The following is an 18,323-nucleotide window of genomic DNA, read 5'->3' on the forward strand; positions in this document are numbered from 1 at the left end:
AACGTTCCTACCTTGTGTTTCTTGCAGTGCGACTCTGGGATCCGGCGGGCACAAAACGATGGAGTCCGCCTGCCAGGTTAAGGGCTGCAAAGTGAACAAGAAGGCCAAGAACGTCGCGCAGGATGACACTCGAGCCCTGATCAAGGAGAACAACAACCTCAACGTCTGCAGCGACGAGGATAACAACGAGGACGTCGTCGTGAAGAAGCAGCAGAACAACAACAAGAAGAACGCCAAAGGCAACAGCAGCAACAGCAGCAACAGCAGCAACAGCAGCAACAGCAACAACAACAACAACAGCAACGTGAGCAACAAGAACCGCAGCAGCAGCCCGGCTGTAGACAGCAACAAAGTCAACGGCAACAGCAAGCCCGCGACGAGCGATGTCAGCAGCGGCAAAGTTCTCAACATCACACAGACGACGAACGACGTCGCCTACAGCAAAGTCGTCTGCGGCAGCAAGAGCACGACGACGTCAGCGACGACGACGCCACAGCCGACGCCGCCGGCCAGCCCCATGAGTTACAACAAAGTAGTCAGCAACAACCTCGTCAATCACAGCAGCAGCAGCCAAGTTCCCAACAACAAAGTCGCCAACGAACAGGTCAACCAGACGAGCAGCAGCAGCAGCAGCAGCAGCAGCAGCAACGTGATCTACATCAGCGGCAGCGGCAGCGGCAACCAGCAGATGAACAAGAAGGCTGTCGCGGCGCAGGCGGAGAAGGAGAAGCAGATGGAGAAGGAGAAGGAGAAGGCAAAGGAAAACGAGAAGGAGAAGGAGGTCGAGTACAAGAAGTCGAGCGGCAACCCCGAGGTGCAGCAGAGGCACGCGGTCCTGAGCTACGAGCAGGTCTGCCGGCTGAACGACGTGATGAACGAGGTGGTCAGCATCCACGGCAGGGGGAACTTCCCGACGCTGGAGGTGAGGCTGTGCGACCTCGTGACCGTGGTCAGGGCCAAGCTCGAGGCCGACCCGAGCCTCGGAGGCGCCGGCATGAAGGTCCGCGACATCAGGCTGAACGGCGGCGCCGCCTCCCACGTCCTCGCCACCGAGTCCCAGCCCTACAACGACCTCGACCTTATCTTCGGCGTGGAGCTGACGAGCGGCCGCAACTACGACAAGGTCAAGGCCGCGGTGCTGGGCTCCCTCTTCGACCTGCTGCCCGAGGGCGTCAGCCGCAAGCGCATCACCACCTGCAGCCTCAAGGAGGCCTACGTGAGCAAGATGGTGAAGGTGAACAACGACGGCGACAGGTGGTCGCTCATCTCCCTCGGCAACTCGCGCGGCCACAGGAACGTCGAGCTCAAGTTCGTCGACACGATGAGGCGGCAGTTCGAGTTCTCCGTCGACTCCTTCCAGATCGTCCTCGACTCGCTGCTGCTCTTCCACGAGTGCAGCAAGATGCCCATGGGCGAGAACCTCTACCCCACCGTCGTCGGCGAGTCCGTCTACGGGGACTTCCACGAGGCGCTCTACCACCTCCAGAAGAAGCTCATCTCCACGAGGCATCCCGAGGAGATCAGGGGCGGCGGCCTCCTCAAGTACTGCAACCTCCTCGTCAAGCAGTACAAGCCGGCACAGGCCGACTACATCAAGACCCTCGAGCGCTACATGTGCTCGCGCTTCTTCATCGACTTCCCGGACATCGGCCAGCAGAAGGCCAAGCTCGAGAACTACCTGTGGAACCACTTCGTCGGCCCGGAGGAGGAGGCCCTCAAGTACCAGTACCTGATGCTCCTGCACAGCGTCGTCGAGGAGTCGACCGTCTGCCTCATGGGCCACGAGCGCCGCCAGACCCTCGCCCTCATCGACAGCCTGGCCTACCAGGTGCTCTGCCAGGAGCAGCAACGACTGACCAACCACCAGGCGCCACCGACGGCCTACGTCTACGCCAACGGCTACTACTACGCCCCCGTCATACCGACCGCGTGCTACACCTGCACCTGCAACTCCTGGATGGCCTGCTCGTCGTGATGCGATGAGCTCGCCCCAGACGACGACGAAGCCGCGCTAGCAGCAGAGCAGGACTACCACCACCAGCCCTCTTCAGCCAGCACGACGACTGCCAGCTGCTCGACCGGCTGCGGTTCTCGGCCAGCCTCCACAAACGCGGCGAGGGATAGACCACCACCACCACCACCACCACCACTAGCAGCAGCCCACTTGCCCGCGACGCTGCTCTTTCTCTCCCTTCGCAAGCTTCCGGCGAGAGATTTTTTAGCCAGCTGCCGACCACGACTACTCCGGCACACGCGAACACACCCACGCATACACAGCTACACGTGGACACATTCGGGGCGACTACCATCACCGATGGACTCTGCGCAGGAGGCGTCGGATTCGGGCAGTCGAGACGGGACTGAGCTGGGGGCAACGGCAAACGAAAGACTATAAAATATATCGATGTATAGGTACAGGATAAAAAAAGGTCCACTACGTCCACGTCGACATCGTCGTACTCGTCGTATTATAAACGCGCTCTTTCGTCATGACTTATGTGATGCTTACTTAAAGAAAACTGATTGCGACGACGCGAAAATATAAACGTCTCGTCTCGCGTGCGACAGCCGCTGCTGCCGCCGCCTTATATATACCGCTGCTGCACGAGAAATAAGTGCGAGGCAGCTCCTTTTGCTCAATGTTGCTGCTGATAAGGATAACGACGATATGTGTCGAAAGAAGATGGTGATGATAATGATGGAGAAGAAGTTACTTTCAATCGCTCTCTCGAGAAGGCCATTTTAAATCAACAGGTGCTGTGCTTAAAAAACAAACGTCGTCGCGTGGTTCATATCAAAGTCAAGAGTACAAGAGCGAGACGAAAAATTCGAGTATGCTTGTGATGATGACGAGAGAAGGCGGTGCGTGACGACGCTGCCGTCTCCTCCGTCAAGTTGTGCGTGAGAAGAGCGAGAAGAGGAAGAAGAACTGAAGTACACGAAGAAAAGAAAATAGAAGAGGGAGAGGCGTTGCGTTGTGTTTCGCGAGAAGAATCATTCCGACGTTGCGCAAGCGATAAGAGAGCGCGAAACAGTATACTGCAGATATAGGCGCACGGGAAATTCGAGGTGCGATCGTCGTTGCGACACACGAAGGGTTTGCTTCGCAAAGAACGGTTCTATATATCGACGGGCAATCGCGGGAAGGAGAATGAGTAATGATCGATTCTCACTTGAGATTTATGTTTTTTTTTTCTCTCTTTTCTATTATGCATATTCCGTACAGCAGCGACACGCTCGCCTGCGTACGGTTACATATTAAAGTAATCAACAAGTTGTAAACGAGGTTTAATGGAAAGAAAAATAAATCCACTACATGCAAGTATGTTAATTAATTATCTGTCCGATTAATTAATTAATGTGTGGCTGTGAACATTATTTTCGTTTAGATAAACTATATCGTAGGTTTTTTCGATGTAGACAGAATTTTAAAGTAACGGTTGTGCAGAGCATAATAGAGATGTAAAGGCGAGGATCTAAACAAAATGTACTGAGACTAATCGGGGAACGAATCAAAACGAGAATTAAGAAAACAAAGTAACGAAGAGATTTTAAAGGTATATGTATACAGGAAGCGCGCAGCTCGAACTCGCCGATGTCATTGTTTATATTTTATCGTTTGCCATGTTTCCGCTGTAAAAAGACAAACCGCCGGGAAAGAGTGAAATGGAGAAAAAGGGAGTGAAACAGAGATAAAAGTGAAATCAGAGCGCCAAACTTTTGCAGAGTACTTAAGCGCGTCCGACGAGGAATAATTGTACTGCGCGCGTTGTGTTACACTTGACTTTAATTCGAAGCAGAGAACGTAATATCTCGTCGCACACGGGGGAATGATCTCGGCGAACTGCGCGTAGAGTTTCCCTTTTTTTCTTCTTTCTCTCCGAGAGAAACTAAGCGAACTACGCGGTGCCGATTGTGGTCGTTTTATTTTCAGATCGAGTTTTTGATTATCCGCAAGTGCTTGCGGCGCGCATACGTAACTTCAGCGCGACGAAAAGAATGTATTTCCAGCGCGCGTTCCACAAAGTTTAATCGAAGCGCGGATTTGAATTTATAATTTTACGCGCATATACGTCACGGAATGTAAATAGAAAAATGCGAGAGTATGCGTATCTCGAAGACGACGATTTTTCATGAAATTTTAAGAAGAAAGAATCATTCCGCAGCTCGGCGACGGCGAAGCGGAGAGAAAAATCGGGGCTACGCGAAAACCACCCGCCGATCCGGATCGATATCGCGGCGTGTCTGCCGTGTACATGTGTACGAGAGCGAGAGTGTGTGTGTGTGTGTGTGTATACACGTGTATCCGCAAAGAGAGCCAGGCTGACCTCGTTACTCTGCGCGCGCCGTCGCTCCGTTGCTAGCTCACACCCTCGCGAGCGAGAGAGTTCGAGTACGCGCTAGACACACGGCAACAGAGGAGAGAAAGAGAGAGAGAGATAAGCATTCGCGCCCTCACTCTTCCTTTCCTGCAGCGCCGAGCGCGTAGAGCTGCGAGCGAAAGTAAAGCTCTCGCGGATAAAAAGGCCGTCGCGCTGCCACGAGCAAACTGGTTTTTCAGCTATCGCGTTAATGCTAAGAAGGCAAACACTGCGCGCAGCCCGTATATACATGTATAGATCTGTACACACACACATAGCAGCTCTGCCATAATACCGATTTCGCGCGCAACCTGAGTTTTGATTTTCCTTTAGCACACAGCAATAACACAAGTTGCTGTTTCCTTTTTATTTTAACAAGCGGATCCCGAGTCGTAAATCTCGTTGCGCGATGCTGTTTACGCGCCATACGAGGGCTGCTTTTACCCGTCGGCGGTGGCGCCTTTTGACCTTGCTCCATGCCGCACATCTCGAAAGTCAACCGGTTTTCTTGTTTACATCGCTCTCCGGTGCATCACGCTTTTATCTCAGTTTCTCTCTTTGCAGTCTGACGGGGTCGCTATTACAATGCATACACGCACTTCCACGCGAAGGCAGTTCCTGCTTTCGAACTTTAAGTATATACGGTGAGCTTCGAGCTGTACGTCCAACTGACACGTTGTTGAATCGATGCAATCGAGACGCTGGCAGATTTCGAAAAAGGAGGAGAAAAAAATTAGAAACGAAAGAGACATACGGGGTTTGTCTTGAGAGTGAGATATTTTGCTAAATATTATAGTCTTATTAAGTTATCGTAGGGAGTAATTTATGAAAAAAGACCTAAAGGGACGTTGATCACGCGCGTTTCCTGATTATTATGCGAATGGTTATTATTCACTGTGTACATAGGAGAGATGTAGCGAGACAGAAAGATGCGAGTGACGAAGGACGAGGTTGAGGTGGAGAATATACGAAAAAGCGGTTGCAAGCGACGACGACGATGTTGACACTATTATTAGCAGCGGCGGCGCTAATTTTTACTCTTGTATTCGAAGCGATCCTTTCGTACGATGATATAACGCGACGACATAACCACGATCACGAGATATGATTGATTGTACAGAGGTGGCCCGCCGCCATTATTATTGGCTGAACTTTTCGCGCGCGGCTCGTTTTCTTAAAATAACATAGCTATGCCAAAAATACCAAAAAAAGAGAAAAATTTTCCGTCGAGCGGGAGAATTGCCAAAAAACAAAAAAAAAAAAGGAGAAATTGCGACAAAAGATGTGCGCGCTCTCACGGGAGAGATTGTAAGTAACAAATGTGTAAAAAAAAAACAAACAAAAAACAAATGAAAACATAAAAATAACGAGACTGAAGCACACTCGTACATATACATCGATCGGGTTTGTTAATTGCGCGCGTCTGCATCCTCGTATCGAGCGATAGTTATCGAATGACGAGAGAGCTATATACGAAGTAAATAAAAAAAAACAAACAGTTAAAAAAACCTTCTCGCGAGGTAAATGATCGATTTGATAGATGAAAAATAATGTAACAAGTGATAATAAGCGGAAAATTATGTCAACAAGGGCAAAGTGTTGACGAGCACTTGCGCTTTCCCAGTTTTAATTGTTTCGGCGTGCGCGCGTGCGCGCGTAGCTGTGGGCAAAAGGAAGCTGTGGGCGCGACGAAAAAATATATGCAAAATAAAAGGTATAGGATACACGAAAAGTCCAAAAAAAGTAAAATAATAAATCTAATTAGAGAGATTAAGTTTTGCGCGCGATAAACGAGAGATGAAACAAAGTAAATAAATCAATTGTAAAGTTTTAAGAAAGAAATAAAAAAAAGAACTGCAGTCGGTCGCCTTGCAGTCGCTTATATACGGGACGACAACAAACAAAATACAAAGTAAAATATTATTATTATTATTACTATTATTATTATAATTATTATTGATAAAACAAACGATAGACTGTCCGAGATGTGTAAAGCGTGGCAAGACAAACTCTAGAAGAAAGCCGAGTGCGTAAGCTATTATAGAGAGAAAAAAATGCGTTTCCTTTGCTCCTCTCCTTTTCATCGACTGGTTTTTACTGTCTTTCCGTATTATAAAATATGAGAATTTAGCCTTGACGAGATCGCTATGTGTAATCATGTACTCGAGATATATAGAGAAAGAGAGAGAGAAGGAAGGACGAACGAGTGAGAGTGCGAAAACGTGTGTGTGTGAGAGAGAGAGAGAGAGAGAGAGAGAGAGAGAGAGAAAAAGAGGGAGATTATGTATCCGCGAGGAAAGAGAAATGATAAGCGAAAGCGAGTGGCATATGAGGGTCGAAAGAGAGAAGGTCCAACGTTGCGTAATGAGTTATTTACCATTTAACAATGTCATTACTGTTATGCATATACTTTTATCGCCGCGAGCAGACGAGCCACACTAATGATTATCAATATATTATATATGTAATGCTTAACGAATTCTAATGTAATACATATGATAATTGATAGTAGAGCTGCAAAGTGTATAGGACTATCGTCTAGTTAGCTTCATTATAATTAAAGCAGGAACAAAAAACGTAGCTATCGAGTTATTTCGTAAATAGTCCTTTCGAGCGTGGGCAAGACTTTGCACTAGCACGATGATGATTTTCAAAAAGATCGAAGCGTTTGAGAGAAAGAAGACAACTGTGTAAATACTACGATACGCGCATATGAAGCATCAAGATTTAGTCGCGCTCGCGTATGCGGACACAGCCACAACAGCACCCGTATCAATGGGACATCATTCGACGCGGAGAAAAGGAGATACGTCTATAGATAGATTGCGAGGGATAGGAAAGTTCGCGCGTGCGTGTCGAGAGAAAACTTAGGCTTTTCTTTCTTTTTTAGATCTTTTTCATTTCTGTTCTTATTTTGTTTCTCTCTCTTTTTTTTTTTTTTTTTTTTTTTTTGTAAATCCGAGAACGAAATCCGCTTGAGAACTCGCCGATTCCGTCGTTGAGTTTTCGTCCTCTTTTGTGATAATAAAACGTGTTTGAATAATGCATGGGTTTCGTTCCCGCGATCCATCTCGCATATACACACACACACACACACACACACACATACGCGCTTGCATAATTTCCGCGAAAGAAAAAAAGGGATAACGATGAATGTCTTACGTAGGGAATAGAAAGGGCAGCAAAGAATTGACTGTTTGATTGTCTGAATTCTAAAATAGAGCTTGAGTGAAGTTAAGATTGTCATAAATGCGACTTACCTTTTTTATAGTATTATATACATGATCAGCTGGTTTCTGTCTTTCCAGACTCTGAAAACTCAAATTCAGTCTCTGCACTGCGTTTTCTTTGCATACAAATGATTATATATTATATATTTTTTCTTTTTACTGCGACTCTCAAGTTGGCTTGTTGAATGCGAGGATAATGTTGTTACGATACTGTAATTCGAGCTCGTTATATATTGTTATGAAAAAATGAATTTTTGCTATATATACTGTGAACCGTATTTTTTAACGAGAAAACAAATTTGTTAAGATATTATGTACTCTATGTTCTCTTTATTTCGCTCTGGGCGCGACCGCATCTCGGGTGCCGGGCGAAACTTCGCTTTAAAACTTACACACATCCATATATACGAATTGCTATCCGCAAATGTATAATGTAAACCGCAAGGAAAAAACTGACTGGAAAAATGGCTTTACACTGCTTACGTATTATAGGTTCTACTATTGCAGAAAATCTTCGATGTGTGACTTTTCTTTTCAAAAGCTATACCGCGACAGATTCTGTATAATAAAGCTTTCTTCAATAGTACGACGTAATACCAAAGTCAATGGTGGTATGGAAGTTTGTTTTTCTGATTACGTTTCTTTTCCGTTCTCTCATACATATATAGATCGTCGCGAGGCGTTTGATTGTTTTGCCCGTCGCATATGATAATATATATATATATATTTATATATATATATATATTATATTACGATAATTCGCGTGATTATCTGTGAGTATTTGTTTAATTACGCCGGCATTTATTTTCATCAATATTGTATAGCCATGTGTAACGATGTGACGACATGAAAATTGACACGCGTTAGTTTTATCCGAAAAGAGAAGAAACTGAGGTGGATGATGATGATTCGCGTAGAATCTTTTAAATGAAAGAAGTGTATAATTTAGCATTGTATAATGTATGCACTTTCGTATACATGTTTTTGCCTCTACACGCAATGTATAACACGACACTACGTGAAACGCAAAAAAAACAAACAAACAAACAAAACAAACAAAACAAAGGGAAATTATATACAAGTTAAATAAATGATTAAGCGCGCGCGCGTATTATATATAGAAGAAACTCGGTATGATAGATTTTTATCAATTCCCCCATTATTATTATTATTACAGCGTTTAAGTGAGTAAAAGAAAAACTGCGTAACTGAAGTGTTAAACTTATTTAGTCGTTTATTTATCCTGCGAACTTTGAGACAGAAAAAAAATGAATAAAATAAAATATAAAACAAATAAATACCGAAGTATAAAGCGAGTAAAGGGAAAGAAGAAATGAAGTGTATCTAATAATAATAAGTGGGCCCCGATCCGGTTGATTTTTTTACTTCTCTGACTTGCCCATAAATATATATATATATATATTCCCATATAAAAATGTTACAATAAAGAATATAAAAATGGAAATAAATATCGTACATAAATACCAACCAACCCAAAAAACGAGACTTTGTCGTCTTTATTTACATCTCTTTTTCATCCGAAACCCAAACGATCCTCCACATACATGACGTCACAAAAACAGCTTTACATCTTGCGGGAGATAAGTACATCCGTCCGAGTATCTGGCCGATATAACTATCGAGTTGCGGAGGTAAGTTTCATTAGGTCGTGTGCATAACGCTATCGGAAAATCCGCTCGAGGTCATTGCTCAAGTGCTCTTATATCGTCGTGTTTTCTTCTCACTCCGCTACCACTCGTTGGAATTGGATTACCTACATTGATAAATCGAAACCGTTACAGCACGATAGAATTAAAAAGCAGCGAGAGATGCAACCTCCATCCCTTGCACCGCAAGCTCTCTCGCTCTCCGGCGATGCGCGCGAGGATATTTATATCAGCGGGTAGAACTTGGCATTGAACGTCCGCCGTATAACACGCACAGCTGTTTCCTCTCGGCTACCGCATAATACTTATCTCTCTCCTAGCCGCCTTTCACGCACGAGTCAGTCCGCTCTCTCGCGCCACTTACCTACTCCTCCTCGCCGACAAAAGGAGAAGCATGCAGCCGAAAAAAACAAAAAAAGAAGGATTCGAAATTGCCGCGCGCAGCTTTACTCGCGACCTTGACCGGCGTCCAGCGCGGCGCGGACCGCGGACGCCTACTGTATACCTACGGGAACCGCGCAAGGACGGCTTGGTGGAAAAAGAAGCGCATCGTGCAGACGATAATTTAGACGCGCGCGAGAAAGCAGGATCTTGCATTTTTGCACCCGCGAGAGGGTCACGCGCGTAAACTTCCTCCTTGAGCTCCGGGGCGAGCTTTTCTCTTCAGCTCGCGCATCTCTCGTTTCGACTAACGATCCTTATCGCGTTGCTTAATTCAGCCTCTGGTTATACCGAACTTTGATATTCCGTTAATATAGGATCGCGATATTACTCGCTCTAAAATTATAAGATTATAACTGAATCGAGCGCGCAAGAGGCCGCAGCTGAAATCCGTTGCGAAAAGCCTCATCGGGTTACATAAGTGCGCGGTAACTCTATAATCCTCATCCTTATGCACACACACACACACACACACACAGACACAGAGACACAGAACGGTTTCCCTTTCACTTGAAAAGCTACACATCTCTCTTTCTGAAAATTCAAAGCGAGGCGAAAACGGACGAAATTCTCGCGCATACGGGCATAATGAATAAGAGCTCTCTAAAATATCGCGCTTGAGCGATAGAAAGGGCCTATGCCTCTATATACACCGGCGGAGCGCAGTGGATATATGCGGGTCGTCGGCTGGTTTAACGGAGAGGTATTCAGGCCGCAGCGGCGCAAGGCCGGCGCGAGTAAAAGTGCACTGCATTAATGTAGGTTGCCCCATGGCTCGGGGCGACGAGACCTCGCGGCGGGACGTTCGCGCTTATAGCAAGAGAAAGAGTGCGAAACGATCGGCAATTTTGCCGAATGCGCGCGCTAAGTGGAAAAGTGCTCTCTGCGCGCCTTATTTTCACTATGGCTGCAGCGCGGCTCTCTCTCTCTCTGACACGCGCCCCGATGATTTGGAATCCGCGTGTGCTGCTTGTATAATAGGAGAGGAGAGTTTCGTCTCCTAATATTTTGAGTTAGAAATTCGTTCGGTTAACACGGGAAGATTCGTTTTAGACAATTTTCAGTGAGGTTTGCCGACAATATATTGTGTGTACAGGTAGCGAAACAGGTGCAACGGAATTAATAAAACTCTCGCCTCTCGTTTAATACAGTATAATACTGCGTATGACACAGTATAAGACGCCGACGAAAAGCGAGTTCCTTCGAAAAAACGAAACATCGCACGCACACACACGCGCGCGCTCGCGTCGAGATTACGCGCCAATTTACGAGCTCTGCTTATATGCATTTTTCAAGACGTATTACGTACATACGTACCGTTTTTTCGACTGACGAGAGTCGAGCCGCCGCGCGTATAACGCTTTCGTTGCGACAGTACGCGGCGCGAAAAGTTAAAAAAAAAAAAAAAATAAGCTACCGAGCCAAATTGAAACTTTGAAGAAATATAATTGCAAAGAAGCAGTGAAATTTCAAAAGTAAATTACACAGGCCGCCTCGTGTATTTTATATTTATACCGCAATTAAAACGAGAATACTCGCAAGACTTTCAATCTTCCCGCGGTTATATTATACCGTCTTGCAGCGCGAAAATGTAAATTGCTTTTCGAAAAATGAATTTTTATCCGCCTACGGCGATCAGCTGTCGAATCTTATGTCATACGCTACGAATCCAGCGCGCGCTTGTCGTGTGTTCGAATTAAGACTGCTATAGGTATATACCTTGGCTGTACAGGAGACTTGAAAGGGAGATGTGCACGCGATGCCGAAAGTGAACGGATGACTTTGAGCGTTGGACAAAGAGTTATTTTGACCGAGCGCATGTATGTACATAGGCTGCGTCTGTAGTGTACAACGCTTAAAAGGTGATCTGATCGATCGATTAAGATCAGCTATCTGTTATACTTTTTTTCTTCTTAAGTACCTGCATGGCTAATTAAAATTTGCGATACGCCATTTTTACATTTTTTTATTATCAAAAATGTGTCGTATATAATTTCGTTGTCTTTCTGCCAAGCGCGCGCATTTATTACGGAATGCGGTAAATAACAACTTTCAAGTTTAATTTATTCATAACTTTCCGTTATCGGCGCGTAAAGAGTAAAATTTTTATTATTTTCATTAAAATGTACGTAGTGAGGGAGGAAGCTTCCGAACCGTACAATTACAAATTACATACGTTTCGAAAACTTTTTTCGCTCGGGTTTTCACTTCGCGCGCGAGTTACATATTATGAGCGCGTATACTTCTGAAATAACGTCTCAGCGTTTCAATATTTAATCAAAGCAGCGCGACAAATTTCACCTCGTATAGGCTCAAAAAATACGCCGAGTATAGTATAAGCAGTTTGTCAAAGAAGAGCTATAACCGCCTTGTACGAGTTCGGTAAGAGCCAGTTAAAAAACTCTCGGCAAATACACTTCCCGCGCTCTCTCGATAACGGCATTCAAGAATCTACTGCGCCTTGCTTAATTTCCCTTTCACCCATTATCGACGAGAATATCGTTTCCTTGCAATTATCAACGCAAAGCTCTCGCGCAGCTAGGCGAGCCATATCCGCGCACGCGATTGAAAAACAAGCAGCTGCGCGTGCGTTTTTAAAGGAAAAGGCCGAATTGCGCGTTAATTTTCAAAAAATGAATTCGGAGTGCGGAAAATCGAAGCGGAACAATAATCCGGCCTCTTTATTTTTGATCGCGTCGCGCGCTCTCTACTCGCGCAGCGCAGAGTCCTGCAGCTCTCTCTCTCTACTGAGTATACTGGACTGACGAAATCAGCTGTTCGAGGCACAAAGATGGCGATCGCGGCGCGACATGCGCAGAGGCTAGACAAGCCCGCTCATCCGCAGTCCAAGGTCCCGGCCAGTCGTGCTTCTGCTATACTCGAACGACCACGACGACGACGACGACGACGACGACGACGACGATCATCCGAGAGACCCGTATATACCTACGTCGAACGTTTTTGCTTTTTAGATCGTTAGATCGCGTGTCAGGGGCCGATAAAGCGCCGCCACGGAGGAGCAATCATTCAGAGCTCGATGAAAAGATGAAGACGCACTTCCTCCGCCACGAGTACGCCGCTGCCGCTGCCGCTGCCGCTGCTGTTGATACTAGTGCTATACTACTCGTGGCTCCGAGGCGGCAACTATGTGATGCTGCCCTGCCGCTGTTCCTCGTCATCGGACAGCCGGAATCATCGTCGCTCCTGTCGCACGCTTCTTGCGCGCTGGAAGACCTTCAAGAGGTAGGCACTACTGCATCTCTCTCTCTCTCTCTCTCTCTCTCCCTCTATCCCCCCAGCTGAGCTGGACTGTTATCGCATTGTTGCCTTTTTTCGCGCGAGGGATATTTTTAGCTTTTTTCCTAACCTCTCTCGCGCGTGATTTATGTACGTAACGTCCCTCTCGGGAGAAGTATGCGGAGAGGAGGGAGAGAGAAGGCGTAAGGTATCCGATAAAGTATGCGTCCCTCGTGCCCTCGTGTTTGCGAGACGGATTTAGAGGGAGTATAAAGCTCGCGCAGCGCTGATTTTATAATTCATGGCTTGCCTTCTTTTTTAATCCTAATCAAATATGAGATCGTTACGCCGAGTCCCGCTCTGTGATTTGAAGTCTAAAAATAGCGAGGAGAGCGATCAATTGTAATCGATACATGTAGCGACTACTTTCAAACTGGGAGCGAGTGCATCTCGGCGTCTTCGGCGTTTAGGAGCGCGATCGGTCGAAAAATTGAATTATAGATTATTCTTATCTTTTCTCTTGCGGCCTCTTATCCAATTAACGAGCGTTGCGCTGCTGCGCTGCATCGAAGAGTCGGAGCCTGATAAGAGCTTGTGCTACGTCGATTATTGCCAATAGTTTGTTTTCGATTGTTGCTTGCATTTACATTCGTACTTTCAACAATACGCGCGATAGGGATAACAACGGGCTCGAATCGCTTCTTTTAAGCCGAAAATCGTAAGCTCTTTGTCTTGTCGTCTAGACTGCTATTATCTGCGCTGATATATTACTATCAATTAATGCATTTTTGCCGCACACGATAACAGTCGACGTCCCTATGTTCGTGAACCATCTTTTCCCGACGCGCTTTACGAGCTTTTGCGTATAATATAGATATAATAACCATACATACTTCTAAAGAGTCCTCGATATAGCGGCCCTCCCCTCGGTGTAACAAAAACGAACTTAGTCGTCGTCGTCGTCGTCGTCGTCGTATTATTATTACAAGACTCGCGCGCAACAATATCCCTAAAAGCATTTTCGCATTTTCGCGCAGATACCCGGTGTGATTGGCGGACATTAGCCTGCACGCGCTGCTGCTGCCGCCGCCGCCGCTGCTGCTGCTGCGAAAGAGAGGGAGAGAGAGAGAGAGAGAGAGAGAGAGCTGGGGAAATGAAAATTGCCAAGTTGACGCTGCTGGTTCTTATGCTCGTGTTGATACTGTCGATATTCGTCGCTAATGTCGTCAATATCATCGACGTCGATTCGCACGGCATCGCGGCCGGCGCCGCTGCCGAATCGAGGTGGTCGAAACCGAGAAAGTACGACATTGGCGATTCGGCCGATCACCTCCTCTGGTTTCTACAGGTGAGTCTTTGTCCTCTTTTTATTTCGTATGGATAGATTAGCACTTTGTGCAGTAATTATACATAAGGGTGCGTGCTTTTCTTTTCGCAGATAACAGACTTACACATAAGCATTTTCCGGGACCCACTTAGAATAACGGAGCTAAAAGAGTTTTGTGATATAACTGTCGGTTCGATAAAGCCCGAAGTCGTGCTTGCGTCCGGTAAATATATTATAATATTGCAAGAATGTGCTCATCGTCGTTATAACCGATTTGCTTGCTGATAGCCTTATTGCTGCTATATAACTGACGTGTGCAGGTGACTTGACGGATGCAAAAACGGCGGACAAAATGGGCTCGCGGCAATTCTTGGAGGAATGGCAGCACTACAAGAAGCTCCTCGACGAGTCCCGAGTTACCGAAAAAACCACGTGGCTGGACGTAAGAGGCAATCACGGTAAGAGCTCGTCACGTAAGCGTCTAGTCTGTGTGCGTGTGTGTATGAGAGAGCACCGCGAGCTATTTTTTTCTTTCATCATCGTCGCATTAAGTCGTCAACGATATAGTGTTTGAAACAACTTTCCTCGATTTTCACCGATTCGCTTAGACGCGCCAAATAAGCTTCCATTGTACTCTCTCGCAATGGCTCACAGCCTGTCAATGTACGCAGACAACTTCAACGTCTTGGACAGCAAGTCGAAGGAGAACTACTACGCCAACTACTCGGTGCAGGGGGGCAAGCACCCGCGATCTTACATGCACCAGGTGCGTCACCCGGCCGACTCGAGCCTCTACTCCTTCATCGCGGTCGACGCCTGTCTGAAGCCCGGGCCGAAGAGGCCCTTCAACTTCGTCGGTGCTCTCGATCAGCTGGAGATCGACCGGCTCAACGGACTCATGAACCAGTCCCGGCAGAGTCAGGCCGACTACATCGTCTGGTTCGGACACTATCCCACCTCGTGCATCGTCGCGCCCAACGCCGGCGGTGTCAGGGCCGTCATAGGTAAACGCTTTATCCAGTAAAATCATAGATTCATGCGAATCGAAAAATAACAGGCTTACTCGAGCGATAAGTACTCTCTGATGCTTCTGACCGATGCGAATGTGTATAGGTAAATACGAGGAGAGCATGACGTATCTGTGCGGTCACTTTCATACGCTTGGTGGCACAGTGCCTAACATGTACAGCCTGCAGCAGGCTGGCTTTCTCGAGCTGGAATTGGCTGATTGGAAAGATAATAGAATGTAAGCACTTTATATTACTGTAGCTATTATTGCGCGAGGTCCGGACGTAGTATATATAATGTGCTGCAACGTTCGCCAAAACCCGCCTGCTTCGATTGCCGCCTATTGTCATCGCGCGCGAAAGTCGATAACGCGATGAACGAGCTGAGATTTTCAAAGAGAAGAAGTCAAACGACGCATTACGCGCTTGTTTACGCTCTTATTGTTCTTCTTATGCGTCGACGCGCCAGCACACGCGGCTGTAAAAACAATGCTCTACTACGATGCAAATGCCTTACATAATCTCTCTCTCTCTCTCTCTCCCTCTCTCTTGAGTGCATGCTGATCGCGCGCGTCCGAGGTACTCGTACCTTTCGTCGACTAGTCCTTTTCCATGCGACACTTTTTCCTCTAATACTATGTGACACGGGGACGGCGCTTTTCGTAGATTTGACAAACGATAGATCGAGGTTCTTCTTCGTCGCGCACGATGGTGCTAAAGGAGAGACAATGTGTTCTACAATAAAAATGGAATTTGTAATTCTCAGGTACAGACTCGGCGTCATCGATCACGGGCAATTTTCCTTCCTGGACGTCGGGCATCGCGACTGGCCTGTCGCTCTAGTCACCAATCCGAAGAATTTGCAGTTCGCGATGCCCCGCAAGGAGAATGTACAATCCATCATCGATTCTACTCATATAAGGTGATTACAGAACGTGCGTTTGCGCTGTAATAGATATACAGTATGAATGGCACACTCGATTGTTGGCTTTTGTCATTTTTCCAGAGCTTTGGCCTTCTCAATTGTAGATATTAAATCCGTAAAGGTGCGGATCAACGATGAAAGTTGGGTAGAGTGCAGAAACGTTAAGGGACCGCTCTACGTTGCGGAGTGGAATTCCTCAGAGTACAAGACTGGCATTCATCATATTCAGGTATGTGAAGATCATTTGATGATTGATTTTTCAGCGGCTTAATCGCTCATTTCAAAACTCGCCGTGTTTTCAGTTGCAAGTTGTAGACAGCGATGGCAGGGAAAAAATCGTGACGCAGCCGTTTTCCTTAGATGGAAGCCGGCTGACGTTTGGTATCTTGCCGAGAATTATACTCATGTCCGAAGTTAGCCGTATTGTAAGCTTACTTTATTCATATAAAGTATATCGTTGGGCAGATAAGTATTGGTTTTGTCGTGTACATTCATGGGTGAAATCGATTTAGTTTCAGATTATGTTCGCTACGCTCTTCGTAATGCTAGTTTTGCCTCTGTGCGGCTTACGAATCTATCATAACACTTATCATTGTGAGTATACTTGACAAATTATGTTTTTATAGTTACGCTCGGTTCTAATCGGCTTTTTTGTTTTCAGTGATACACGGCAGGAGTATTAGCCAACCGCGGATACGCATAAAATTGTTCCGGTGGTGGCTCAGGAGTCATTGGATTCTATCGACTGTCGATCGGCTGTTCTTTCCGCTAGTTTTGTATGCGATATACTTGCTCGTTGGACCATGGACTATAGGCGAAATAATTGACAATCACACAGGAGTCATTTTTGCGTGGGGAACATTCGTCGGAAGTTCTTTTCTGCCCGGATCGTTCACCTATGCATACGGTTTTTTCCAGCTGCTTTCCTTTCATCTTCCGTTAACACTTATTGTAGCGCACCGTGTCAGTAGACGGTAAGATCGATATATTTCTTCTTTTTTTGATGTTTTACGATAAACTATATTCACCGCTAAGCCTCTTTTATAGATTGCAGTTAATTGAAAAACCTCCAAGAAAATTTAGAAATGTCTTATCGAAAGTTTGGGAACATGTGCCATTTATTTTGCTCGTATCGATGCAAATAAGTATGATCTACTTCTTCTGGTTGGCTTATGGGACTGTAGCGACTGTTTTGTGTCCGTTGAGGACCTGGAGCTTACTGTTAGCTATAACTTTGTGGTATCAAGTTTACAAAATGCCAACAGAATGTCTGAGGTTTGAACTACTTTTTAAATTATGAAATAAATTAAATTAATAGTATGCGCGAATTTTCCATTAATTGTTTTGTATTCTCACAGATCAGCAGCAACGGTCTGGTGTGCTCACGGCTGTCTTGTATCAGAAGAAAAGGATGAGAACCGACGCAGTATTCACGGCGATTCAAAGTAAAGAGCAATATCGGATTTGATAGATCTGAATTATTATACTTATGAGAAGAAAAAATACTCTTTTACGAAAAGAAAAAACTACCAAAAATCTAAAACGCATTAAACCACAAAGCATTTAAAAGATATAATACATAGCATCTCTTATTTGTATATGTGTACAAAAAAATGGATGAAACCAAAACTCATTTATTTTTAAAACATATTGTGCAAATAGTGCAACACTAATCAAAAATTAAAACTTCTTAATGGTAATCTTTTGCAGAATAAAATATTTTTTCTAAATTTTTATGATAGCTTTGTAAAGTACTTGAATTAACGAATGATTACAATGATGAATTCCAAGTATTGACACCGATGCCGTTAACTTTAACGAAGCATGTGGGTTCAATTTTTTGAAGTACTTTAAAAAAATGCAAAAGGTATTAAAACTTTTTATTGTAAATTATAAATCAACTCAATATTTGTTAGCAAATATCATTGTAACTATATTATATTTCAATAGCCTGGAAAAATGTTTGTAAAGGCAAATTATAGAATAACTTAAGTTACTAAAATTCACGTGATTCGTTAAAAAACTGCTTCCACACAGAATATTTTTTTAAATTTATGTATACAAAGTTTAGTAAATAAAGAAGATTACGAAAATTTTGTTCTTCTCAACTATGCACCTCTGTATGCAC

At 45.2% G+C, this 18,323-nt stretch overlaps 2 protein-coding genes and 1 long non-coding RNA gene across 9 annotated transcripts in view; 2 read left to right on the forward strand and 1 right to left on the reverse strand.

The window, feature by feature from the left end:
* LOC100119622 (uncharacterized) overlaps nt 1-5,843 on the forward strand; it is a 29,054-nt gene extending 23,211 nt beyond the window's left edge. For 2 of the 3 annotated variants that reach the window (XM_016984810.3, XM_016984809.3), the window contains exon 2: nt 28-5,843. In XM_016984810.3, the coding sequence (XP_016840299.1) occupies nt 59-1,975 (1,917 nt within the window). In that variant the 5' untranslated portion in view covers nt 28-58 and the 3' untranslated portion in view covers nt 1,976-5,843. Of the gene's footprint in view, nt 1-27 lie in introns of those variants that run through there. The other variant, NM_001142346.1, reaches the window with a different exon arrangement.
* Nucleotides 5,844-7,735: 1,892 nt separating this feature from the next.
* LOC116417269 lies at nt 7,736-13,950 on the reverse strand. Its single transcript, XR_004227567.2, has 2 exons — nt 13,830-13,950; nt 7,736-9,365 (listed from the first exon to the last, which is right to left on the reverse strand). It is a non-coding gene; the product is annotated as an uncharacterized LOC116417269 (long non-coding RNA).
* Nucleotides 12,501-18,288, forward strand: LOC100119582 (transmembrane protein 62). 5 transcript variants are annotated; one of them, XM_032599753.1, is made up of 13 exons: nt 12,501-12,942; nt 13,974-14,284; nt 14,375-14,486; nt 14,584-14,721; nt 14,918-15,267; nt 15,377-15,509; nt 16,037-16,192; nt 16,277-16,424; nt 16,498-16,620; nt 16,708-16,789; nt 16,857-17,169; nt 17,243-17,470; nt 17,554-18,288. In XM_032599753.1, the coding sequence occupies exons 4-13, from the start codon at nt 14,642-14,644 to the stop codon at nt 17,642-17,644; spliced, it is 1,704 nt and encodes a 567-aa protein (XP_032455644.1). In that variant the 5' UTR covers nt 12,501-12,942; nt 13,974-14,284; nt 14,375-14,486; nt 14,584-14,641; the 3' UTR covers nt 17,645-18,288. The 5 variants fall into 5 exon arrangements, with proteins under 5 accessions (XP_032455644.1, XP_031785547.1, XP_031785546.1 ...); XM_031929687.2 differs by having other exon boundaries at nt 12,510-12,942; nt 14,935-15,267; XM_032599752.1 differs by lacking the exon at nt 12,501-12,942 and adding an exon at nt 13,550-13,654 and having other exon boundaries at nt 14,935-15,267.
* Nucleotides 18,289-18,323: the final 35 nt, after the last annotated feature.

The sequence above is a fragment of the Nasonia vitripennis genome, chromosome 4 (assembly GCF_009193385.2).
Source record: "Nasonia vitripennis strain AsymCx chromosome 4, Nvit_psr_1.1, whole genome shotgun sequence".
NCBI classification, from domain to species: domain Eukaryota; kingdom Metazoa; phylum Arthropoda; class Insecta; order Hymenoptera; family Pteromalidae; genus Nasonia; species Nasonia vitripennis.

Excerpts from the sequence above, each read along its gene's own strand:
- LOC100119582 (XM_031929686.1), top strand. The coding sequence starts at position 12,745 with ATGAAGACGCACTTCCTCCGCCACGAGTACGCCGCTGCCGCTGCCGCT. Across the intron at positions 15,268-15,376 it reads CGGTGTCAGGGCCGTCATAG|GTAAATACGAGGAGAGCATG; the intron begins GTAAACGCTTTA and ends GAATGTGTATAG. Across the intron at positions 17,471-17,553 it reads ATGCCAACAGAATGTCTGAG|ATCAGCAGCAACGGTCTGGT; the intron begins GTTTGAACTACT and ends GTATTCTCACAG.